General features: G+C 50.0%; 2 protein-coding genes across 3 annotated transcripts; one reads left to right on the top strand and one right to left on the bottom strand.

The window, feature by feature from the left end:
• Positions 1–1,623: 1,623 nt before the first annotated feature.
• Positions 1,624–8,485, top strand: SLC5A2 (solute carrier family 5 member 2). Of its 2 annotated transcripts, none has more exons than XM_077141137.1 (14): positions 1,624–1,850; positions 2,344–2,415; positions 2,492–2,596; positions 3,430–3,594; positions 3,893–3,998; positions 4,763–4,843; positions 5,000–5,229; positions 5,477–5,612; positions 5,819–5,926; positions 6,054–6,204; positions 6,335–6,503; positions 6,578–6,793; positions 7,592–7,724; positions 7,801–8,485. In XM_077141137.1, the coding sequence occupies exons 1-14, from the start codon at positions 1,731–1,733 to the stop codon at positions 8,025–8,027; spliced, it is 2,019 nt and encodes a 672-aa protein (XP_076997252.1). In that variant the 5' UTR covers positions 1,624–1,730; the 3' UTR covers positions 8,028–8,485. The 2 variants fall into 2 exon arrangements, with proteins under 2 accessions (XP_076997252.1, XP_076997251.1); XM_077141136.1 differs by having other exon boundaries at positions 7,783–8,485.
• Positions 6,921–23,051, bottom strand: RUSF1 (RUS family member 1). Its single transcript, XM_077141138.1, has 13 exons — positions 22,675–23,051; positions 22,340–22,454; positions 17,860–17,905; positions 15,795–15,827; positions 15,588–15,693; positions 13,209–13,310; positions 11,530–11,600; positions 11,268–11,452; positions 11,130–11,187; positions 10,703–10,773; positions 9,149–9,292; positions 8,935–9,012; positions 6,921–8,425 (listed from the first exon to the last, which is right to left on the bottom strand). The coding sequence occupies exons 1-13, from the start codon at positions 22,966–22,968 to the stop codon at positions 8,328–8,330; spliced, it is 1,401 nt and encodes a 466-aa protein (XP_076997253.1). The 5' UTR covers positions 22,969–23,051; the 3' UTR covers positions 6,921–8,327.
• Between the last annotated feature and the right edge of the window lie 2,944 nt (positions 23,052–25,995).

Here is a 25,995-nt window from a genome sequence, read left to right as displayed (position 1 = left end):
TAGCACTTATAATTATTGTAAACCGGTGTTTATTTGTTGCTTGTTTATGTCTGTTTCTGATACTGGAATGCAAGTTCATTGAGAGCAGGGGACATGTCTATTTTGCTGACCTTTGTCTCTTTGTCTTTCCAGTGCCTGGAATCACATCCAGCTCACAATAGGTGCTCAACAAGTGTCTGTTAAATGAAGGAAGGAACAAGAAAGAAATGAAAAGAGGTAGGCTGAGAAGGAAAAAAAAAATAGAAGTCTAAGTTAGAGAAGATATTTCATCAGGGAGTCAGGAAAGGCTTCTTGGAAATGGATGTCTAAACTGAGACTTGGAGGTTGAGAAGGCACCAGCTAGGCAGTCTGTGGAGAGCATTCCAGGTAGAAGTACAGCAGATGCAAAAGCCAGAAGACAGGAAAGAGTTTGGCATATTGGAAGAAAGGAAAGGCCATGGTGTCTGGGTTACAGGATGCAAGGGAAGAGTAGTAGGAGATGAGGACAGAGAGGAAGGAGGTCACATTAGGAAACGCCTTGTAGGCCATAGTAAGAGCATACAGATTTTCTTATAAATGCTTATAATCTGACATTTGCCCTGGGCTTCTCTCATCACCCATTGAAGAAGACATTGGGAGACGCCCTGCCCTTCTCCTCTTGGTTTACCTGGAAGTCGTATGCAGACAGGTCCCAGTCCCCTGCTCTCCCCAACTGCTTCCCAATCTTCTTGCCTCAGGGTACTCTTTGGAGGAGGGGAGTTTCTGCAACCTTCAACCAGTGAGGTACAGGAAGTAGTGGATAAGTACCCCAACTTTATGCCCCCTCTGGGGTCAATTCTGAGATGTATTCTCTACAGAGTCTCTTAGGGGGTCTCCTCTCTACAGAGTCTCTTAGGGGGTCTCCATTGGAACTGAGTCCCCAGTGTCACAGTGGGAACCTGCTAATGAACACGTCCTTTATTGGCTTGTCTCCTTTTTTTTTTTCTCACTTATCCACTCTTTCCTCAAATAAAGTTCCTGCACCCAAATTCTTATCTTAAGATCTGCTTTTGAAGGAACCTGTGTTAGTCTGCTAAAACAAGTGTTATACAATGTATTGGCTTAAACAATGGATATTAGCTCATGGTTTTGAGGTTAGAAGAAATCTAAAATGGAGACACAGCAAGGCCATGCTTTCTCCCCGAAGACTGTGGCATTCTGGGGCTGGTTGCCAGTGATCCATGGGTCCTTGGCTTTTCTGTCACATGTGATGTCCTTGCATTTCTTCCTGGTTTGTTACGAAGGAGCAAGGGATGGATGGACAGGAGTCAGGGCATGGCAGGCCTTGACTATCAGCTTGCATTTCTTCCTGAGGGTAATGGGGAGTTATGAAGGGTTTCTGACCAAGGGAGTGACACTGTTAGATTTGGGTTTGAAAACAATTCCTCTGGATTACTTAAGACCTGACTCAGCCAGGCTCCCTGGGTCACGACTGAAGGGTGGATGTTTTTAGGGAGTCAAACAGGTGACTGTGAGCCTGGGGCACAGGTAAGGGTGGAGACTAAGGCCCAGGAAGGAGAGCTCCTGAGTTTGGAAGGGTCCAGCTTCTCAGGACCAGTCTTCAGCCTTGATATGACCTGATTCAGCTAAATGAAGCCAGGGAGGAGGCAAGGCCCAGGGGACTTGTCGGCTCACTGCCCCTGAGGTAACCATTAATCCCTCCCTGGGGGGAAACCAGGGGCTAGTCTCTTGAGGGGCAGATCCTAGGCAGAATGGAGGCACAGACAGAGGCAGACTCAGCACCAGGGGTCCAGAAGGTCCTAATTGACAACCCTGCTGACATTCTGGTTATCGCTGCTTATTTCCTGCTGGTCATTGGTGTCGGCTTATGGGTGAGAGGTCAAGGGTGTGCGGATGGGGGCTGAGCCTCTGGGAACTGGGGAAAAATTCTCAGGGAGATCTCAGGATGGATGGAATCCTTGAGGGACAAATTTAGGGCTGGGTGGCCAGCAGGTCTTTTGAGGCCCTCATAGAGGTTCCTTGTTTTCCCACCCTTGGGTTAAATGAGTTGAGGGAATCAGTGGATTTCCATCAGGGCCAGCATTCAGGATGAGGTCTCTGCTCTCTGGTCCACGTTTATGGTTGACCAGCACCCACACCCAAGACCCCGGGGAAAGTCAGGCCAAATCTGACCACATTCAGGCCTGGGTAGTTCCAGGGGAGAAGGTACCAGGATTGGGGCCCTGGGAGGGTGGAGGGACCTTGGGGGAGCTGAGTACTGGTTAATCTTCAGCCTGAAATAAAGCTGAGGAATGTGTTGAGAAGGCTAATGAGGCTCAAAGATGTGCCCCGAACCCGGATTCCCCTCCCCCACCTGTCCCCCAGTCCATGTGCAGAACCAACAGAGGCACCGTTGGCGGCTACTTCCTGGCGGGACGAAACATGGTGTGGTGGCCGGTGAGAAGGGCTGGGCTGTGGAGCTGGGAGGGGCATGGGGAGGCAGCCTGGCTCACCCCCCTCTCTGGCCATCTAGGTCGGGGCCTCTCTCTTCGCCAGCAACATTGGCAGTGGCCACTTTGTGGGCCTGGCAGGGACTGGTGCTGCAAGTGGCTTGGCTGTGGCTGGATTTGAGTGGAATGTGAGGCTCCTAATATCCACCTCCACCCCGAGTGGGAACTCCTGGGAGGGTCAGACCTGGGGAAGCTTCAGACAGGGGGATATAAGCGAGATTGGAGATGGCGGACTCCAAATTCTTGGCTGGGTTTGGGGTTGAGGTTGGGGGTGAGGGTCCCAATGTCCAGCCGGAAGGTAGGGGGATGCATGAGATGACCACTTTCAGGGGAATAGTCTGCTCCTGATTTGCTGTGTGATCCTGGATCAGACCCAGTGCCCTCTATGGGTCTAGATTTTCTCCTCTGTAAAATGGGTCTCAGAGATAGCCAAGCACCTTCTATTCAGGTGCCCTTCGAAGGTGTGAACTGTGAGGACCCCTGTACCAAATTAGAGCCCCTTGCAGAATTGGAAAGAGAAGACTAAGCTCTGGGACCGGGGCTTACCTTGGAAGATGGGGGAGTTCAGGGCTTTGAGCTCAGGACTTCCTAGAGGAGGAGGCTATGAGCTGAGCCTTGCTTGGGTGGGTGAAGAGCAGAGGGGAGGCAGCTCTGCCTGGGGAGCGAGGCTGAAGGGTCTGTGTTTGGGTTCATGTTTTCCTGGGAGGGACTGGCCAGGGCTAGGAGGGCAAGAACTATCCTGGTTAAGTGCCAGAAAGGCGTCAAGCCTCTGATCCGGTAAAGCCCAGGGTCATCCTGACAGCTGCATCTTCCGCACCCCAGGCGCGACCCTACCCGGGCCCATGTGCCTTGGTGCAGCATGTTCATGAAGAGAATGTCTGTCGGACCCTGCAGCGGCGACAGCGCGCTCAGGGTAGGCTCTCAGGCACGGTGACCCTCAGCTGCCGCGCTGTGCCCGCAGGCGCTGTTCGTGGTGCTGCTTCTGGGCTGGCTCTTCGCGCCGGTGTACCTGACGGCGGGCGTCATTACCATGCCGCAGTACCTGCGCAAGCGATTCGGCGGTCACCGCATCCGTCTCTACCTGTCGGTGCTCTCGCTTTTTCTGTACATCTTCACCAAGATCTCGGTGCGCCTGCGCGGCAGGCAGGGAGGGATCCTAGAAGGGCGGGGCCACTGCATGGAACCGCTCGGGGAGACCTGGAAAAGGAGCTGCCAAGGAGAAATCTGTAGGAACTAAGATGGGGGCGGGGCCAAGGAGGAACAGGTCTTTGGGCGCTGGCCTCAGCGGGTGGGCCTAGGAATACTAGAATGAGAAAAATGACGGCGCCTCGTAGGTCACGTAGGGGCATAACCTCGGCAGGAGGCGGGCCTGGACCCCTATCCTGGCCGGAGTCCCCACCTAAATGCTCATTCTTTCCTCCAAGGTGGACATGTTCTCCGGGGCAGTGTTCATCCAGCAGGCTCTGGGCTGGAATATCTATGCCTCTGTCATTGCGCTCCTGGGCATCACCATGATCTACACGGTGACAGGTGGCCGCAGGAGGGGTTTAGGGAAGGGAGCGGGGCTGAAGACGCCCCTAGAGTGGAGCCGTGGGCGGGGCTTAGGGAAGTCCTCAGAGGAAAGTGGGACAGAGAGTTTTTGAAGTGCGATGTGGTTCCAGGAGGAGGGGGACCGAGTCCTTTGGAAAGCAAACTTCCCCTTTCTCCTTACCGTCTCTTGGATTTGGACCTGGAAGTTCCCGCGCTCAGCCCGTGCTGGGCCTCAAAGTGAGGCCTGGGGATGGGGAAAAGGTTCAGCAACTCTTGCACTTCTTGAATGCCGGGCGGGGGAGGCCGACATGATCCCTAGCGCGGGTCCGAGGACCTCCGGATGGGCCCTGGAGCCAGACGCCGGGCCAGAGTGTGAGGCGTGGGGGCGCTGGTGTCAAGATGCCGAAGGGGCCTCGCCCAGGGGATCGCATAAACTGAGAATTGGACCTTAGAGACTCATCCTCTCCTCTGACACAGACGTGAAAACCAGCGCCTAGAGCGGGACCTACAGTGGGGTTCCTGCACATGGGCGCCTGGCCAAGGGGGCATCAGCGGAACCTAAAGCTCATAGCGCTCGGCTCACCAAGCCCTGCCTCTTGGCGCCTGCGTGCATCAACCCGGAGAAGGGGCACCCATTTGAAATGTTGTTCTCTAGGAAGGGGCACTTTTTAAAAATTCGCACAAAGACTCCACTAATGCTAGGCGCTGGTCTGACTGTGAGATTATGAGCTGGGCTCCCTGGGCTGATCCCAAGCCCTTTGCAGGAGGGCTGGCGGCGCTGATGTACACGGATACGGTGCAGACCTTCGTCATTCTCGGGGGCGCCTTCGTCCTCATGGGCTACGGTACGGGGCTCAGTCAGTTGGAGGGTGGGGAGCACGGAAATCGCGAGCCACAGAGCTCTCAGCCAGGGAGCAGGGACAACGCGCGTCTCCAGAACCTGGGTCCCCGGGAGGGCCTCCGCGCGAGTGCCGGGTTCACTGACGACCTCGCTCGAACAGCCTTCCACGCGGTGGGCGGGTATTCGGGGCTCTTCGACAAATACTTGGAGGCGGTGACGTCGCTGACGGTGTCCGAGGACCCGGCCGTGGGCAACGTCTCCAGCTCCTGCTATCGGCCGCGGCCGGACTCCTACCACCTGCTCCGGGACCCTGTGACGGGAGACCTACCGTGGCCCGCGCTGCTTCTGGGGCTTACAATTGTCTCGGGCTGGTACTGGTGCAGCGACCAGGTGCGGGAGACAGACGGGGTCCCGCGCTGGGGCAAAACTCGGGCGGAGCTGAGGTTTCCAAGGCGGGGCCAGAGGAGGCGGGGCTGGGGCGCAGGGAAACCCACTAGGGGTGGAGCTAAACCAAAGCGGCAGAAGCCGAGAGGCAGGGCCTGGGCGGGCGGGGACCCCCAATTAGAATGACGAGTAGAGGCAGCGCCCGAGGTGGCGGTGTCTCGGGGACGACGCAGGTCCCTTGTCCTCATCGCAGGTCATAGTGCAGCGCTGCCTGGCCGGGAAGAACCTGACCCACATCAAGGCGGGCTGCATCCTGTGCGGTTACCTGAAGCTGCTGCCCATGTTTCTCATGGTCATGCCGGGCATGATAAGTCGCATTCTCTACCCGGGTAACGTCCGCACCCACGGTCCTGTGCCCCCACAGCCCCCTTCTTGTTCCAGGATCCAGGTGCTACCGTCTTAAGATATGCGAACCCGGTCGCCCAGTTCCGTCTCCCACCCGGGGTCCCAACTAGGACTTCAGGTTTCCGCTTCAGGGGTCCTTGTCCCCAGACCAGGTTCCGCCCTAGCTGTGCGCGTGGCCTCTTCCCCGTAGATGAGGTGGCGTGCGTGGTGCCCGAGGTGTGCAAGCGCGTGTGCGGCACCGACGTGGGCTGCTCCAACATCGCCTACCCGCAGCTCGTCGTGAAGCTCATGCCCAATGGTAAGTAAGGGCCCTGGCGTGCTCCCTGCCCACTGGCGCGGGCACGCAGCGCACACTGTCACCCGGGAGGCGCAACCCTCGCGGCGCCTACGTTCACCTGGGGCACCCTGTGGCCCTTGCCTCGCAGGTCTGCGTGGACTCATGCTGGCGGTCATGCTGGCCGCGCTCATGTCCTCGCTGGCTTCAATCTTCAACAGCAGCAGTACGCTCTTCACCATGGATATCTACACGCGCCTGCGGCCCCGCGCTGGCGACCGCGAGCTGCTGCTAGTCGGACGGTGCGGCCTCGGCTCTCTCCCCATCTCCCACCCCACTAATCAGCCAGGGGTGGAGGCAAGGAGCTCCCGTGAGGTGGGAGTGGGGGTGGCGACCCCCGGATGAAGTCCCCAGATGGCGGCCCTATTGCAGGCTTTGGGTGGTGTTCATCGTGGCCGTGTCGGTGGCCTGGCTCCCCGTAGTGCAGGCGGCCCAGGGTGGGCAACTGTTTGATTACATCCAGGCAGTCTCCAGCTACCTGGCGCCGCCTGTGTCTGCAGTCTTCGTGCTCGCGCTCTTCGTGCCCCGTGTTAATGAGAAGGTGAAAGCGCTCATGTTGTGAGCCTGGGGCAGGGTTGAGGCATCCCGAGGAGGCTAACACTGTCTCCCCTGCAGGGCGCTTTCTGGGGTCTCATCGGGGGCCTGCTGATGGGCTTGGCACGCCTTATTCCTGAGTTCTCCTTTGGCTCGGGTAGCTGCGTGCGACCCTCAGCGTGCCCGGCGCTCCTCTGCGGCGTGCACTACCTCTATTTTGCCATCGTGCTCTTCGTGGGCTCCGGCCTCCTCACCCTCGCGGTCTCTCTGTGCACGGCGCCCATACCGCGCAAGCACGTAAGCGCCCCAACGACCACCAGCACAGCTCCCTCCTCGCCCCCTCCACCAGCCTGGGGACGGACCCCGAAAATTTCTACACTGGACGTGGGCGGGCAGGCTGTGAATTCACTTTGAAGTTTCATCTGCAGGAGCCCAACGTTTTTATTTTAAGTGACATAGTTATTGGAGGTGGTTTGGGGGTCGGTAGCCTGAAGACTTTCTGGGTGGAGATTAAAGTTCCCAAAGCCAATCCTTGGCATGACATTTGGGACTCCAACCGCAGGATCTGATTGGTGGCCAAGAGGGACAGAGTATACCATCCTGAAAGCTCACAAAAGGGTTTGGTCATGTACTGCTGCAGGGCAGGAGCCCCAGGAAAGGGCTGCCTGGGGGGCAGGGCTAAAGACCTGGTTCCCCTCTCCCCTCCCTCCTCCCAGACTGAGTGAACTGCACAGGTAAAGGAAGGAAGGGCAGCAGGAGGAAACTGAGGGAACAATTACTCACAAGAAGAAAAATTAGTTGGCTGGACTAGAGTTTGGAGAACTACAACTCTGGGTGTAGGCAGGGGACTTGGGACCAGGAAACACAGGGATGAGCAGGGCCAGTGCCTTTGAATACCCATCCAGCTGAGAGTGAAGGGTAGGTAGGAAAAGTCAAACTCGAGTGAGCGGCACATAGGTGTGCAGGCTGAACAGAGGCTGGTTAAGAGAGGGCAGAGAAGGGCTGGTGTGCTAGTGTGGACAGGAGACATTACTTAGGGCCTGAAGGGCTGGGGGATAGAACTCCCACCTGGTCCCTGCTCCCACTCCTCCCCAGCTCCACCGCCTGGTTTTCAGTCTCCGGCACAGCAAAGAGGAACGAGAGGACCTGGATGCTAATGAGGAACTGGAAGGCCCGGCCTCGTACCCTATACAGAATGGGTGTCCAGAGCATGCACTGGAGATGGAGGGTGAGGCACTGCCCAAGGAGGTGGGGTTGGGGAGCCAATTCCCTCATGCTAACTACAGGGCCTCTATTTCTCCCAGAGCCCCCTATCCCCACCCCTGGCCGGTTCCACCAGTGCCTGCTCTGGTTCTGTGGAATGAACAGGGGAGCGGCAGGTGGTCCCCCACCCCCTACCCAGGAGGAAGTGGCTGCTGCAGCCAGGCGGCTGGAGGACATCAGTGAGAACCCGAGCTGGGCCCGTGTTGTCAACCTCAATGCCCTGCTCATGATGGCTGTAGCCACCTTCCTCTGGGGCTTTTATGCCTGAGGCAACTGTGGAATTGCATGAGCCAGGCCAGGGTTCAGCCTCATAAAGAGTGGGGGTGAGGACCTGCAGTGGTCCCCAGAGAAAGGGGTAAAGCAGGAAGGGACAGGGGAAGGCCTTGGCTCCCCTTCTCTCAGTCTCATCTCAGCCTGGCCCAGTCCAGCTGTCTGGCAGTCACTTCCCACTGGGCCTTGGTCAATATGCCACAGCAGTTCCCCTAAGAAAAATTAAAGCTGCTTTTCCTATGTCCTGCTATGGTCAAAGTGGCTTCTGTCCTGGGTCTTGGGCTTCGGGCTGGGCTGCTCAGAGGACCTTCTTTTCTGGAGACGGGAGCCATGTGGCCCTCCAATCATCCACCTCCAGCTGATGTTTCTCGGTCTTCCAGCCTGCGTCCTGCAGTCCTGGGGAGAGGTTATAGGCTGCTGCTTGGACTGTTGGGGATAGACTACGGTCCATCCCTGGTGAGAGGATAGGAAGTGGCAAGGGGCAGGTGCAGGCTTGTGTAGTACCCGGGGTTCCTTTGACTTTGCAAGTGGTCTCTAGCAAGTTCTTTACCCTCTCTGAACTCATAAAATGAGGCTAAAACCCCATCTGTTTGCAGGAAGAATTCACTAAGATACCTCATGGAAAACAGAGGGCACCAAGTAATTCCTAATTTAAATCTCCATCTTTCCCCCCAAATTTCCTCAATGTCAATTGGGACTATACACCTGTCCACACTTATGCAGCCTTAGAGTGCCTCCTAACCTCTTCTCATCTTGCAGATAAGGAAACTGAGGTCCAGCCCTAAGGTGTCCCAAGAAATCCTGGGTCTTTTATGTCCCAGGTAGAGGGGTGGAGATGCAGGTAGGTAGGGCCCCTGGGTAAAAGGTTTCAGAGGTCAAAGTGCTACAGGGCTGAAGGATGTTACCTTTCAAGAACTTTGGGTACAACTTGTCCAAAACATGGTGTGTTTCCTTGACAACGGCCCAGCTATCTTTCTTAGGACCTGGGAGAAGTAGGGGAGGAAGTTGGGAGGGGAGGGAAGAAGAACCAGAAGCTTTCAGGTCCCCAAGCAGAACAACGTTCTCCCTCTTTCCATCCCAAAATCAAGTTATCAGTAGCCCAAATAAGGAGGCTCTTACCTGCCCGCATCTGATTCCTTAGCTCTTCCAGCTCTCTGGGGAGAGGCCCATCTCCTTGCAGGGCTCCAAGCACCAGGCCATGTGTGGCAGCCCTTAGGACAGTCTCAGGGCCTGCTGTCTGGCTCAGAACTACCTTCACCTGGTCTGGAGAGACCAGGAACAGACTGGTGTTAGGCAAGGGCCACCCCCCCAAAACCCTCAACCCTAATATCCTTCACCTGTCTGTGCCCACAGGCCTTAGCCTGGCATGGAAGGTCATCTCCTCACCCTTTCCTTTCCAAATTCATCTCCTGTTGCTTTCCAGTGCTCTGGCCAAACTGAAATGGCCAATTTCTAAATATAATTTTACAGCAGCTCACTGAGGTAACTTTATTTTGCATTTCTTTAATGGCTAGTGAGAACAAGCACTTTGTAGCAAACAACCACTTACTTCTGTGTTTCCCATTATCAGTCAGGCCCTCTCCTCTTACTCTGTGTGGGCTCTGATTTTGTATAAGGGTTTTAACTCTTATTTAAAGAAGTGGTTTTCTGAACAAGTCCTGTGCTGGTTTGAAAGGATATATGTCCCCTAGAAAAGCCATGTTTTAATCAAAATCCCATTTCAAAAAGGCAGAATAATCCCTATTCAATACTATATGTAATTAGATTATCTTCCTGGAGATGTAACCAATCAAGAGTGGTTGTTAAACTAGATTAGGGGAGATGTGTCTCTGCCCATTTGGGTGGGTCTTGATTGGTTTACTGGAGTCCTATAAAAGAGGAAACATTTTGGAGAAGGAGATTCTGAGAGAGAAGAATGACATAGCCATGAGAAGTAGAGAGAACCAGCCACCGACCTTTGGAGATGAAGAAGAAAAATGCCTCCTGGGGAGCTTCCTGAAACAGGAAGCCAGGAGAAAAAGCTAGCATATGATACCGTGTTTGCCATGTGCCTTTCCAGCCAAGAGAGAAACCCTGACTGTGTTTGCCATGTGCCTTCACATTTGAGAGAGAAACAGTGAACTTCATTGGCCTTCTTGAACCAAGGTATCTTTTCCTGGATACCTTTGATTGGACATTTCTATAGATTTGTTTAATTGGGACATTTTCTTGGCCTTAGAACCGTAAACTAGCAATTTATTAAAATTCCCTTTTTAAAAGCCATTCTGTTTCTGGTATATTGCATTCTGGCAGTAGCAAACTAGAACAAGCCCCAAGGAGGAACACTGTATTTATTTCTCATAGTAGACAGTAAACTCAAGAGGGTCTTTCTTCTCCAAGAGGAGACCTAGGAATGGAGAGAAAAGGGTTCGCCAGGGATAACTATAGATCACAGTCATATCTGAGTGTGTGGTAATGTATTAAGTGTTTTTACCTAATCATCTTATTTGATCCTCATAAAAATACTGCAAGCTAATGAGGCAGATGTTATTAGCTCCATTTTACAGAGGGGTTAATTAAACTTCACTGGGACATGCAGCTAATTAGTAGAGAAGCTATATTTGCATGAATCAAATATGTTCCCACCCAAGGACACCAGGCAGCCTCCCACTGTGGAGAAGGCTGCATACTCACTTCGCGGCTGGTCCCAGTGCAGGAGGTAGGATTCCTGGTGCCCCTCGATCAGCTGCTGTAGCTCTAAGACACTGGGGAGAGAACAGAGTGCAGTGGGGGAAGGAGAAAGCAGAGGGAGGAGTGACCATCATTGTCCACAGTTCTTTGGCCTTCATCCATTACCCCACACCCATCTTTCCTTTCTTCTTGCATCATCATCCATTCTCCCCATTACCCATCCTTCCTTCATCCAACAAGCCTATTGCTGATGTCTACTTGATGTTTCACTCCTAGCTGCCCCCAGACACAGCTGATGCTTGCCAAATATGTTCAGTAGAAGTAAAGAACTTCCACGAGATAGGTGGGGCCTGGTCAGGGGAGGCCAGTGGTGTAACCAGAATAAGGAGCATGTGTGGGGAGTAGGGGTGGGAGATATTGGGTTCCTCACCTGGAGACCAAGCAGTGTAGAGGGACTCCCAGGGAGAGAGACAGAGACGGCCAGAAACCTGTGGGAAGCTGAAGTCAGGATGCCTGGGTGCAGGACAGGCTGAGAGACAAAGGACCCAAGACCCAGGGGTTGGGTCACCTGTCCAGAGAGGCTCCATCTGATTGGCTGAAGTGGGGTCGAGCACCTCACCCCTCTGAAGGAAGTGCTTCAGGACCAGCCAGAGCCGGCCTTCATTCAGGGTCTCCATGACAAGGGCTCGGACTGCCCGGTAGTTGGCGTAGATGTGGAGGGCAGTGAGGAGGAAGAAACATCCAAGGCTGAAGCTGGGGCGAGGGGGTGAGGTGGTTAACAGGGGCCGAAGCCCAGCTGGGCATCTCCTCCCCACCTTGATCCCGCTCACCTAGGCCAATCTGACACCAGGGGAAGCATCAAGAGGCTGACCAGGAGCCCTGCCAGGTTCACCAGCGTCTCCTGGGAAACGGCAGAGCAGGTGGGAGGAGGAGGCCTCTTCTTCAGGACCCCACAGAGTGAAATGTCCAAGTGCCTCTCACCACATCTTCCCCCCACCTTCAGTTCCCCGTTCCAGAACTTCCTAGGGCTCCCTACTCTGATGAGCATACCTAGTAAACTTTTTAAGTTTCCTCTGCCCAGGAAGATACAACATCCTTGAAACATGTCTTCCTTGTTTTGCAATAGCCACCTGAATAACCCCACACTCAGGCAAGTAAACATGCACAGAGTGGGGGACTACTTTTATTGGTAGTTAAAAAAAAAAAGGCTGATTTCCCAAGCCCAAGCCCCTTAGCATGTAACAGGTGGGCAAAAGGCAGACAAACTTGCAAAGGGGCCAATACATGACACAGGAAGACAAGGAGCAAGACCGAAACCTCTTCCATTGAGATTCAATGCTATTAGAACTCATCTGATAGCCTGATTGAGGTCCCCTGACAGGGAAATACCCCAGGCTGCTTGCTTCTAACACATGAGGGAGGAATCTGAGGAACCTCTGGGGCCAAGGAGAAAACATCTGGGAGAGGCTGACGGGGAGGGAGAGAGTGGGAGAGAGCAGGCATGCAGATGGGAGATCCTAAGGAACAGGGCCTGAACTGTACTTATCTCTCCCTCCATAACAATTCTTGGATTTAGAGCTGGGAGAAACAGGGGGGATGAATAGGTCCATTCACGCCTAGAGAGAGGGGACCTGCCCAAAGTCACCCTGGGAGACTGGACCTCTCTGTATCTTGTTTCCTCATGTGTGAAATGATGTGTGAGTGCCTATTGCACAAAAACACTGCATAGGTTTAATGGGTTCATGCACCTGAAGTACTTGGCACCTGGTTAATGCTTAATAGGTATTAGCTTGTGCTAATATTATTGAAGGGAATTAGTTTTAGTGTTTTAAAACTTATTTTTTTTAATGAAGTTCTATTTGGAAATTGAGTAAAACAATATAAGGGAAGTCCAGAAAGTAGGACTGGACAGAGCAGAAGCTTCTAAATTGCTTCAGTGTCAAAGAAAACCAGCCTACACTTCTGGGACCTCCCTGGGGCTCACTTTCCTGGTCTATAAAACAGGGATAATAACTGCAGTTGCTTCATAGGGCTGGTGTGAGTTGAATGATGGGATGCACATAAATATTTACTATAGAGTTTGGTAGAATCAGACGCCTGTAGGGTTCAGTCTTAGGGGTGTTCTCACCCCCACTCCAGACTCCCTTCGTCAGGCTGGGCTGGAAGGGCCTGCTAAACTGCTGAGTGGAGACCTCTGGTCAGTGACCCTGGCCTTGCCATGTGCTTTACTTGCCAAGTGCTTTTATACGTGGGGCCTTGCTTGATTGGAACATCTACCTCCCATGGTGGGGCCAGGGCCTAGAGAGAGCAAAGGTGGAGGTGGGGGCAGGGGCTCCTTTTGAGTCACAGAGCCAGCAGGCAGGGGCCAAGGGTCAGAGCCAGTGCTCTCATACCCAACCACATGCTTCTGCATGGGTGTCCCCTGCCCCCAGAGATACCCAGGTGCTTCCCTCCATGCACTCCAACTATGGCCTGGCCTGGACCTCCCCCTTCCATCCCTCCTGCTCACCTGGCTGCTATCCTTGGCTGCCACATCGGCCATGTTGTTTCTCCGGGCCTGGTGCATGGTCAGTGCAGCCCGAGTGGCCCCACCAGCCACGCTCACGATGCACTAGGTGGGAAGAAGAAAGTGTGGAGGACAGAGAGGCCAAGACTGGTGGCGACATGGGTGTTTCAGTGGAAGAGCCAAGCAAACAGCTCATACCAGCTTTGGAAAACCAGGCCTCGGGCTACCCTACAGCCAAATCTTGAATGCTGTCCACAGCATCTGGTTCTTATCCCATACTTCCCCAGGAAACTACAGTCCCACTTGTCACTTCTACCCTGTGGACCTGGCGCCCAGGGAAACTCAATTTTCTCTCCCAGGATAGAGCTCAAAGTCTCTCTTGCCCCAGAACTTCCTCCACACTCTAACTCCTACCTGGGCTGTACCCTCTCCCCCATGCTGAGATCCCAGGCCCAGTCTGGTTCCCAACTTTATGTTTTTGTTCACAGGACCCCACCTGCCTGGAATTCCTATGCTTTCTTCCTGCCCTAGTCAAGGTTAATCCAACCTTCAAGGCCAGTTTGAAACCCACATTGGTGGACCTGACCTCTCAAGGTACCAGGATCTTTCCCTCTGAGATCTCAGGGGTCAAAGCTCACCTATGACAGCTGCTAAGTGCCCTCATCCATCCCCTATTTATCAAACTTCTTTTAGATGCTAGACTCCAGCCTGGGTGCTGTGATACAAGTCAGAACTGGCCCCTGCCCATAGGAAACTTATAAATCAATAAATGACAAACAAGTTATTACACAGGCAGAGGAAACAGCTTGTGCAGGAGGAATGTGATACAAAATGGGGCTGGTATGACTGGTGGGGACCTGACCATGTAGAAATGTGCAAGCCTAGTTAAAGTCTCTATCCTAAAATCAATAGGGAGCATCATAGGTTCTGGGCAAGGAAGTGACCTCATCTGTCTCCATTTTTAAAGGACAATCTGGCTGCTCTGAGAAAGACTGAAGAGAGGTGAGAATGGACCTAGGAAGCTACTGTGCTCTTTTGGGAACAAGTTGGTGGTGACAGGGAGATGGAGGAGTGGAGGGATTGGAAAGATTGAGGGAAAAAGTACCAAACTGAGTTGAGGCGTAGCCGAGGGTGATAGGGAGGGAGTGGAAGAGGCATAGATGACAGTCAGACGTCCTCTGGGTGATGTAGCAATATTGGTCACTGAGATAAGGAGTCCTAGAAGAAGGGTCTGGAGGGACATTCATGGCCCTGTTCTAGTCCTTTATTTGACAGATGAAGAGACTGACGGCCCAGGGTAAAGTTTAGTGGAAGAATCTGGAACCAGTATCACAGGTCACAGTTCCTGGTTCATAGCTACAGCAATGGTTCTCCCTGGATGGGACTGCCCTGGAGAGGAGGGGCTTCCCATGGCCTTTAGTACATAGGCCAGGAGGCTAAATGTCCTGCTACTGCAAAGACTGGCACTCCCCAAATGTGCGCAGTGTCCAGTGGAGAAGCACTGCTCTAGAGTGATTTTAAGCAGATAGAGGGAGTTTTCTTAAGAGTGTCCTCTTAAATCTTGACTCTGCACTAGGTTCTTATCCCTGTGGTGGAGACAGGCTGAGCTCTTCACAGAAACCTCCCTTGGCCTCGGTTTCCTGCCCTGGGCCTCGGCTAACCTTGAGGGTGGCTGTGAGGGTGAATGTGTGGCACAGAGAAAAAGCCCATATTCACCCTTCTTTCCCCTCCAGCCTCACTGTTTGCTCCTCATACCCATCATGCTCCTTCTTGCCCCACACTATTTTCTGCACAGAACACGTTTCCTGCACCTTGATCTCCCTCTTCAGGACCCAGCTGAAACCTTACTGTTTGGGGCAGGCCTTCCTGCATCCCCTCACCAAGTGGTATTCCCTGCTGAACCCACTTGCAGCTCCCTGTGATTCTCAACTGGAATACCTATACAATTTATTTATTATAAATAAATAAATAAAGTATAATTACATGTGGCTTCCTTTAAAAAAATGGGAGATCCCAGGTTCTGTACCACGTATGCAGTCTGCATGCAATAAATATTTTATTGAAAAGAATGAAAGGGAGTCCAGGGAGTGGTCCTAGGTTCTTGTCAAGATGTTGACACTGCACCCCACCCTTTTCTGCCCAGCTTGGAGCTTTCCCACCAGTCCTGTGGCTACTGAGGCTGCCTTAGACTGCCTGAGGCATTGGAGGCTGTCTGACTAGAAGAGGACCAGGAAACATGGCTAATGCTCGGCCCAAGAAGAATCCTCTAAACATTCTCCCCCTTCTGGAAGTGCCTTGAGAGCAGGCCCCAGGTAAGCCTATACCCAGAAAGTACCATCAGGGCAGATGCCTTGGGCATGAGGGTGCCTCAGAGGTGGGTACCTTGGACAGGTTGCTGGTGCAGATGATCAGCGTGAAGCAGACTGGGTATATGGGAGCCATAATCTCGAGGAACATGGCTATGTCATTGAGGATGTCAGCAAAAAGCCTGAGGAAAGGGATCAGAGGTTAACCGTTAAGGACCATTGTTAAAGAAGACACTCCTTCCCTCTTCCCCAGCCCCTCCCCTCTTCCCCAGCCCCTCCTCACCTCCACTGCTTGGCATTACAGTCCAGCTTGCTCCTGTTGGGGGAGAGGTTATTGTGGTTTGGATTTAAAGAGACAACACATTCTGAGGAAGTGGTCGCGGGGGAAGTCCCATGCCATGCTAAGGTTTGAGAGGCTCCGGAAAACCCACACCTCAACCACTCTCACCACAGCCTGTTGCTGCTGCCCGAAACGCCAACATCAAGTGGTCGCCTTTCAGCGACCATCTGGTGTATCCCCCTTACTACCCCACAACTTACCAAGGAAGAAATCGCCTGCCTGTGGCTGCTGCCTGCCCTTGGGCTCTCCTGAGATTCCTCCACCATCTCCTCTTCCTCCACTTTATCAAGAGCATCCAGTAACAAGCTCATACATTTTGGACTGGTAAATACTACGTTTAGTGCAACTCCTGCATGTTACGATAACTAGCCCAGAGAGGGGATGTAGCTTCTGTTGGCTCACATGGAGTGGGGGGAAAGGTCAAAAGAAAGACCCCGGCTCTGCCATCGAGGGCCAAGATATTTCTATCACACAACACTGTGGGTAGTCACCTCTTTTGCTCCTCCGTGCAAGGCAGGGTGGTCCCTGGCCTATGCACAAATACCTAGAGACCACTTCTCCAAGATTCCAGGGGCAGGGGATGTAGTCCCCAGGCCAGCCTAGCCCAGGATTTAGAATTAGCTGTGACCTTTAATTTGAAATCTCCTGGAAGGAAAGAAGCATTTTTGGACTGGGTATGGGACACACACTAGGGAGCTCCTGGGGGAACACATGGCAGAGGAAGGGCTAGAACGCAGGACTTGAACCCTGGGGGACTGATCTAGGACTCTGCCCGCTAAACCAGCCTGAGCCAGGCAAAGAGTACGGACTTTAGAGGCCATCTCAGCTCACTAGTTACAAGCTCTATGACCTTGGGCAAGTAACTTCCATTTGGTAGGTCAGTTTTTTATTTTTAAATTTATTTTTTATTACCAAACCAAAACAACAATTAAAAAAAAAAAAAAACCAAAACAACATACAGACATGAACATTCTTAATATACAAACATTCTGTGCATGATGTACAATCAATGGCTGACAATATAATCACACAGTAATATATTCATCATCATCATTTTTTAGAACATTTGCATCACTCCAGAAAAATAAATAAAAAGAAAAAACTCATAAAAACCATACCCCTTCCCCCTCCTTCTCATTGACCACTAGTATTTCCATCTACTCAATAGATTATAACCTTTGTTCCCCTTATTGTAGGTCAGTTTTATATCTCAATGGATATGTTCAATCTTGTGCTACAAAATTGTTATAAGGATCAGAGACAAAGTACAGAGAGTTCCTGGGGCACAGTTAGCACTCACCATTAATAGCAGCTGGTGTTTACTGAGTACTTTGTACAGACTATCTCACTGAAACCTCCCCTAACCACAAATAGTGGCAGCTACTATTACTGTCCTAACTACCACCACAAATAATTCACTACTTCCCTGGGGAGGAAGCAGGCAGTGCAAATCTTTAAACCCCTTCCAGACACAAGGTGGTTGTGACCCCCAGAGCCATGGGGGACAGGGCTCCTGATGACCTGCCCAAGCCCATTCCCCACTCGGCTCAGCCAAATCCAACCAAGTGTCTGAGTCACCAGGGAAGGCTGTGGAGTAAAGTCATTCCTTTTGGACTACGTAAGCACTGTTCTGTTCAGGCTTCTCTTTCAACTAGTAAGCATTCTTAGGCAGAGGACACTCTAGCCTGTGGCTTTGTTTTTCCAGGAGAGGCAGCAGAGTGGCACATCAGTGCTCTTGAAGGCAGATCTGAGCATGGCCATGGCTCTAAGCTACACTGTCAGGTGACCATGGCTCTAAGCTACACTGTCAGGTGACCATGGGCAAGCCAGCTGGACTGGATATCCCTCTTTAAGGACCCCTTGGGTCTGATGATGAAACTTCTGAATTCCCACTCCCCCAAAGACTGGTAGGAGAGGGGGAGATAAGAATACAGCTAGGGCTGACAGAGATGTGTTCCCTGTATGGGTGGAGTGGCCAGAAGTCTGCTGACCAGGAAGACAAACTCACCCTTTCCACCAGGCAAAGCCAATGCGGCCCAGCATGCCAGTTGAATCTAGGGGAGAGAAGAAGGCATTGGGGAAGGCAATGGTAAGGAACAAGGAAGAGCCTTGGGGGCTGTTGGGCCTGGCAGACTCTGACACTGAATCAGCCAGTTCACACTAGGACACTGTCCTTGGCAGCTCAATTTGGTGTAATAAACAGACACAGCTATGTTATGGGGTCAGAGTGCTCAAACCCAGTAGTTTCTTGAGAAATCCAAGGAAATATCTACCCATGTACACCGAAAGACATGGGCAAGGATGTTCTTTGCAGCATGGTTCCTGACAGCAAAAAGCTGAAAATAATGCAAATGTCCATTGACAGGAGAATGTATAAATTTTCAAACATTCATTCAGTAGTATATTAGAGCAGTGAAAATCCAACAAACCGCAACTACTCACATCAACATAAAGGAATCCTAATATTATAATCTTGAGTGAAAAAGTAAGCCATGGGCAGTCTAGGCACATGCCCCCCAAAGAATTGAAAACAGGGACGTGAACAGGTATTTGAATACTGATGTTCATAGCAGCATTATTTACAATAGCCAAAAGATGGAAGCAAATCAAGGGTCTATCAATAGATGAATGGATAAACAAAACATGTTGTATCCATTCAGTGGAGTATTTAGCCATAAAAAGGAATAAAGCTTTGATACATGCTACAACAGGGGTGAACCTTGAAAATGTCATGTGAAATAAAATAAGCCACACACAAAAGAACAACTACTGTATGATTCTATTTATATTAAATATCTAGAATATGCAACTTCATGGAGACAGGAAATAAAAAGCAGGTTACCAGGGGTTGGTGTGTGGAGGTGGGTGGGAAGGGGGAATGAGGAATTACTGCTTAATGGGTACACAGTTTGTCTGGAGTGATAAAAAAGTTTTGGTAATGGATGACAGTGTGGTAGCACAACATTGTGAATGTGATTTATTCCACTTAAAAATGGTTAAAATGGCAAAATACATATTATATATATGTACTTTCAGTACTGTAGCTCTGAGGTTGGTCAGAGGGTTCACAGGTGGTTATTCTAGTATAAATAAATTTAAAAAGGAACTTGAACAGCAGGTTGGTAACAGAGAAATCTGGGGGTGTGGGGCTGAGAGAGAAACCTCCTCACATTGGATTCAGAGAAGTCTCTGGAATCAGCTGGACCTTCATTTGTACAATAGGTGCTGACCAGTTACCTACTCTGTGCCAGGCACTATGTGAGACATGGGGGATACCTCAGTGTACCTAAGAGTCAGAATCTAGTTTAAGAGGAGGTGCCAATCAGTATGAAAAACACTGATATACACCAGGGATTGGGAAACAGTGGTTCCAGTCACTTGTTTACAGATTATCTATGGCTGTTTTCACCATACAACAGTTGCATCAAGTTGCTGCCTCAGAAAGTGTGACCATGAGTATTAAGTGTAAAATATTTACCATCTCTTTCTTTACAAAAAAGTTCACTGACTCTCGATTTAGACCATCTTTTATACTGGGAGTAGCACACATTACGCCCAGTAGGGGGAGCACAAAGAAGGAATGCTTCAGAACCAGCCATCTGGGGTGGGGGTGGGGGCGCTCAAATGGTGGGCACTGAAAAGAATATACACAATGGGCAGAGGGCTCCAACTTGTGTGATCTTGAAAGCATGGACTCTGGTGGGAAATTCAAGGAGAAGAGAATGTAGGCTGTGAGGAGGTGGGTCAGGAGCTTCCCACAATACATTAAGGTTGTGACATAGGCCAGCCTTCCCCAATCTCCACTGGATACAGATGCACTCACCTCTGGCCACACCTTGCAATTTGGCCACTGAGACCTCTGATCTAGACATTTGGCTGGACATCTTTACCCCCCACCCTTAACTCAAGGGAGACCACCAAGCACTCTGGTAGACACCTGAAATACCCACGCTTATCAAATCTTCACAGACTCATGAAGGATGGAGAGAGATCATTACTTGCTACAGATAAAAGCAGCTGCTGCTCAAAGAAGTTAGGTGAACAATACTGGGACATTTTACAAGAAACTTTGGATGTCCAGCTTTTCTGGAAGCACCTCAAGACATTGCAAAGCTGGGCCTGCCTCCCCTCACTGCTTCAGTTGGCTGGGGAGACATGTGAGCAGATTAATTCCCTCCTGGTTGGCTTGGTTTCTCCCATTTCTGTCCTCAGTGTGGCCCCGAAAATAACTCCTACTAGGGTGGCTTTATAGGCTTCCTCCCTTCTGTCCCTTATCTTCCCCTCAAGTAAATTTTATTCAACACAAAATCTTTATTGTTCTATTCAATATTCTTGTGTTGGATCAACTTGGTGACTCTGAACATGGCAAGATGACTTTTATTTACTGGTTGAGAGGGAGCTCAATTGGAGAGGCTCTATTCTTCCTTTCAATTGCTCACTTACATTCAGTCAGGGTTATGCCCTCCATTCAAAGACTACCTGGCCAAAAGTGGGTCTACTCAATCTTTGTATGATTCATCAGGCAGTCTGCAGCGTCTCTTTCGGAATCTGTCTGGTAGCTACAACTAGGATGTAATAATGATCCATACCTGAAAGCCACTAGAATAGGGAACTTAATTCCTGCCTGTCCTACTATGTCTCACCTAGCAATGAGCTGGACTGTAAGATTTAGAAACTTCTGGGTCCCAGTAAGAGATCAGCTGTCTACAAATTATACTTGGCTCCATTCTAAAATCTTAACCAGCAAAGGAGTGTAGTGCTTAAGAGTGGACAAACAAGTCAGTATGCCTGAGTCCAAATCCTGCTCCCAAGTGATCCTGGGCAAGTTACTAACTTCTCTGTGCCTCAGTTTCCCCTCTTAAAAATCAAGTAAAATTGGCATCTACCTAATATGGCTGTTGCAGAGATTAAGATACATATTAAAAAAAAGTGAGTAAAATGCCTGGCACACAGCACGTTCTCAACATATTAGTTGCTAGTAGTATTATCATGTTAAGTTATGAAAAATAACATCATGCTCCATGAAGAGATCTGTAACCAAATATGACCACATCAAAAGAATCCCAATTAAGGGCTTCTGTTTTTGTTGTTTTATGAAGGCAGGTACTGGAGTAAATGGATGGTCATTCAAATCTTAAAATGGTCGTATTTCTGAGATGAAGATGCACGTAAGTAACATGTTGGTGATTAAATCTGGGGTGCTCAGAAATGACAGGAAAACATTAACCACTGACCCAAGCTCCAACTGCATCCCAAAAACTGAGCCAACAGGAGAGCAACATGAAAGATTCAAATTAAGCCCAGTGTGGTGATATAAAAATGGACTCTGGAACACCACCTGGACTTAAATCCATGCCCTATCGCTTACTGGCTGTGTGACTTCAGGCAAATTACTTTGCTATGCCTTAGTTTCCTCATCTATAAAATGGGGATGTGACATACCGATCTCAAAGCTGTTGTGAAGAATAAGTAAGTCAATACATACAAAGCCTTGCACATAATAAGCACTGCTTATATGAACTATCATTATTATTGAAAGTAAAAATGGTAAGATCAGCAAGCTGCAGATCACCACCAGCTCTCCACTGAAATGCACTACTGGAGAAAGCTTCTTTCTGGAGGTGACTAACATTGGGCCAGTTCGTTCATTCTTTTTAATGGTGAAAGTGTAAACAGGGGCCTCTTGATTCTCCAAAAGATCCAGGGATGGTCACTAGAAATGTGGCCAGACTGATGTAGTTGCTGAATGAGCCTCCCTTGGGTCTGACTTAAATACTCACCAGAAACAGCAGTGAAAGAAAAACAAGGGTGGAGAGAGCCTACTTTTCCTTGTGGAATCCAGGGTATTTTCCCTTGTCTCTTCTACTTCACTGTCTAGGTACCAAACTGTTTCTATTTTTTTTCTTAGAGGTTTTGAAAAAAGCAAGAGGCACTCAACAGATGATTACTTTATTATTTATAGCATCATCTAGTATCCCAGAGGACCTAGAATACCTTTAATGTTTTCCAGAACCCCCCCTCCTACTCAGGACCAAGTACTTCCTCTCCTCTGGAACTAACCAATTTCCCCCAGTCCCAGTAGCTGGCAGTTTTATTCAGCAACTGTGCTCTAAGACAGTTCTGGACAAACAGTAAATGGGGAAGAAGTGGTTAACTTTGGGATCTGGGATTCAGATGATACAGGGGCTCTGAACAGTTTGTAAGGGGAACAGGGTGTGGCTGCTAGGCTGGTGGGTGGGATGTGGATATGGGGAGTAGCGATACGGCTGGGATACAAGGCACTGTTCTAGGTAGTGGGAAGATTTGGCTCCTGTGTTCTACCTTATCAGGCCCGAATCCACAAATATACTTATCACAGATGAGAGCTAGCGCCTAGGACACTGGCAGAGGAGCAGAGGAAGGGCTGGGCTTTTGCAATAAAAAAAGGAGACCAGAGAGAGGGTAGGTCTGAATGTAGGGCTAAATGAGGCTTTGGGGGCCCAGCTCACCTTTCACGAGCCAGGTAGCTGTGGCAGCTGAAACGGAGGCTTTTGCATTCCCCACCCCTATGCCCAGCAAGACTGCCTGGGTGGCCAAGGAGCCCGAGAGGCTGGACGCAAAGGCCTGGAGGAGAGAAGAAAGGGAGGGACAGGTGGAGGCAGAAACATGGAGGTCTAAGTTCTGTTAACGGCTCTCCTTAGTGTGTGACCCGTGCGATGTCACGTCTCGCGTCTCGCTCTGGGCCATAGACTCCCGTCTGTAAATGGGGAGGGGAAGGTGGCGCGGCACTGTTCTCCCCGCCCTCGACGATGAGCCCCCCCCCGCCCCAGATGGCCACGCTGACCTGCACGGAGTCCCACAGCTGATAGGGCAGATAGTCCGGGCTGACGCTGTCAGGGAAACCCTGTGGCAGGAACACGGCCTGGAGACCCGAGAGAGGTAGTGAGGCAGCCCGGAGCGCCCCCCTTGCACCCCCTTCTCGTCCTCCAGGGTTCACCGTAAAGGCCCCGGAGAACCAGCGCCACTCCCCGGCCTCCCACTGCAGGCTCCCGTCGGCTGCAACACGGCAGCTCCGGGCAGTCCCGGAGCCGAACCGCTCCGAGCATACTTGGGCCTCAAGACCTGTATGCTCAGCCATTGCGGATCTCTTAGCTCGAGTCCCACTAGATGAAATACGTGGCGGGCTCCGCTTCCGTCTCGGCTACGGCGGCTGCAGAGGGGCAGTCTTCCTCCGCGAAAAGGGCGGCCAGGCCCTGTGTCTCGGTTTGTCCGGGCCTGGAAACGGACTACCCTTTCTGTCCTCCCGGGCTCCCACCTCGGACCCAGGGCCGGTCGCGACCCTTGTTCTATGTAGTACTTTGTAGCTGGGCCACGGGAGAAATGGAGGCTCTTTGACCAGAGACGAATCTGAATTCCTGTAACCAGCAATGTCCGGTTATGGGGAAAATAAAAGAGGGTCTAGGGAACAAATGGTGTTTGAGACCCGGTTCAGCCACAAAACTTTTATCTGTGTGACTTTTGGCAAGTCAGTATTCCTCTTTGGGATTCTTTGACATACTAGGGAGTATTATATATTTTTAGTCCTTTTATCTCAAGTACCGAACACATAGGTGCGCAAAAGATATGAATGAATGAATGAACGAGTGAATGATGAGACGCTGGACCAGATGATCCCCGAGGTCCTGTTGAGCTGCAATTTTTTTTTACTTTCTTTAAATTCTAGGCGTCTATGGCCTCCACTAAAAATTCTCACAGAATTTGCAGAGCCTCCTGGATGGAGGAGTATGTCTGAAGGACCCCGAGGTCCTTATCCGAGGGTTTGGGCAATCAAGGGATTGCAGTAGTAGTCTATCAGGAAAGAAGAGAAATAGGTAAGAAGTGCCTGTGTGTGTATTTGGTGGGGGAGGAGGTTTCCATGAAATCGGAGAAAGTCTAAAGACACAGTGCTTCCTTCCCTCCTTCCTTTCACTTTAGCTTTCCCACCCTCCCTTTTTTCCTCCCATTCAGTGCAATATGCTGACTCCAAAGTAGAAATTTGCCGAAAGCTTCCTTTTTCTTTCAGAAAATAATATGTCCTAGTTCCTTAGCTTGACATTCTCAGACCTGAACAGTTTGGTCTCAACTGAATGACCACATCCCTTCTACAAACTTCTGATTCTTCCAAACTATCTCCATCCTCAGGGACCTTTCAGCCTGATACATCCTCAATTCCCTCTCGCCCTATCCGACACCTAAGCACAGTCCCTCTGAGGCCAAGATAGGCCTGGGGCACTGCAATTTTTATCTTATTTTTTAGTTTCCTGGTACTAAAGTGAAAAATTGAAGGGTTACAAACAGTGTGTTATGTTTTAAATGTTACCTTCTGTGAGGCATTGTTGTGATAACACTTTAGTGGTTAAGAGAACTCGGAGGGCAACCTATATAAATGAATGCTATCAGAGGGTCACAGTTTGAATCCAGATTCTGTTACTTAACAGCTGTGAGATCTTGGGCAAGTTACTTGAACTCGCTGTTTTTCAGTTTCTTCATCTGTAAACTGACAGTAGTGCTAATACCTTCCAATCAAGGTTGGGATGAAGATGAAATGAGTCATATGTGTAAGGCTATGAAATTGTGTTTGGCACATAGAACATGCTATTTAAGTGCTGGCTATGATTCTTTCTAGATAACTCCAAGTGTCCAACTTTGAGGCCTTTTGCTCTATGTGAGGCAGGTCAAATAGTCCTCATGCCTCGTATCACCATACAATTTATTATCTAAACTAGGTCTTTCGAGAGTGGCACTGAAGGAGGCACTACTGTTAATGTCAGAATAACAGGTCTAAAATGGAGCTGTCTTGGGAGATATATATATATATATATGGTCACAGTATTTATGTACCCCCTGCAGCGTTACTGACCACATTGGCCTCACTGCACTCAGAACTTGGTTCTTTTGTCTTTGCAGTATTTTTTCAGCCCTTAGCAAGTGCTGCCTGGAGCCGTTTGTTTTTGTATGTATTTAGTACAGATGTCCTGTCTTCCCAAGTGAACTGTAAGTAACTGAGGACAGAGACTTAACATACACTTCCTTGTAACCCCAGCAATCAGACCAGTTTCTTGACAAAGAGATGAGTGATGGATATTTCACCTTCCCCTACTCCATAAGGATTCTGGAGTCCTAAATCCTGCCCCCAAATCCTGGTATCCCATAGTATACCAAGCAATAGGAGGAATACTCCACACTCCTCATCTCCTTGACTTTTTCTCTGATTGGGCTCTCCATTTTCCCTCCTGCCCTGCTACAGTCCACTCTCCACATAGCTTAAAATTCCTTTGCCTTCCTATTGCTTTTTTTGGAAGAAGATTGCAACATTCTTCTTCTCCAAACCCTGAAATGGCTTTTCTTCACACTTGAAAAGAAAACCCAAACTTTTTGCCATGACCCATGGAGCCCTGCAGATCTGACTCTGCCCTCTTAGGCTTCACCCCTACCATTCACCCTCTCACATCTCCAACACCCCACTTTACCCCCCACCCCACCCCAGAATATATGCTTCAGGAGGGCCTCTTTTACAGTATATTTCCAGTGCCTTGTACTTGTGCCTGGTAGGTGTCTAATAGGTAAGTGCCTAATATGTAATTGTGGAATAAATGAATTTATTTTCTCAACAGCTCTCATAAGTTAGGTATATTTTAGTACCCTTTTACAGACTACTTCACCTAGGTCACAAAATCATGCAGTTATTTATTCAACAAATATTTTAGTGAGCAATGACTATACTTTCCAGCACTTGGAAATTTCAATTTCCAGGATTGAAAATTTAAAACTACACTATCATTGTTTTTTCTTTCCTTTTTTTGTTCTGTATTCTTTTTTTAAAAATTAGAAAATAATAGAGGGATACATTGTTGTCATAAAATAATTCAGATAATATAGATAAGGGTAAATTTTCCCTTGACAATAATCCCTTGTTCCATTTCCCAAACAAACCAGTCCCTTCCAAGTAAACATTGTTTATCATTTTGTATACACACATGCAAAGATACATATACATACATATATATACACATATGGAAATATATAATGCTTCCCCACTCCTGTACTCCCAGCCCTGGGTGGGCTGCTCTATCTATAGTTCACCTAACATTTGACTTAAGGATATTTTCATATTGTCACATTTATT

This window comes from Tamandua tetradactyla, chromosome 23, assembly GCF_023851605.1.
Source record: "Tamandua tetradactyla isolate mTamTet1 chromosome 23, mTamTet1.pri, whole genome shotgun sequence".
NCBI lineage: Eukaryota > Metazoa > Chordata > Mammalia > Pilosa > Myrmecophagidae > Tamandua > Tamandua tetradactyla.
This window is presented reverse-complemented; position numbering and strand designations above follow the sequence as displayed.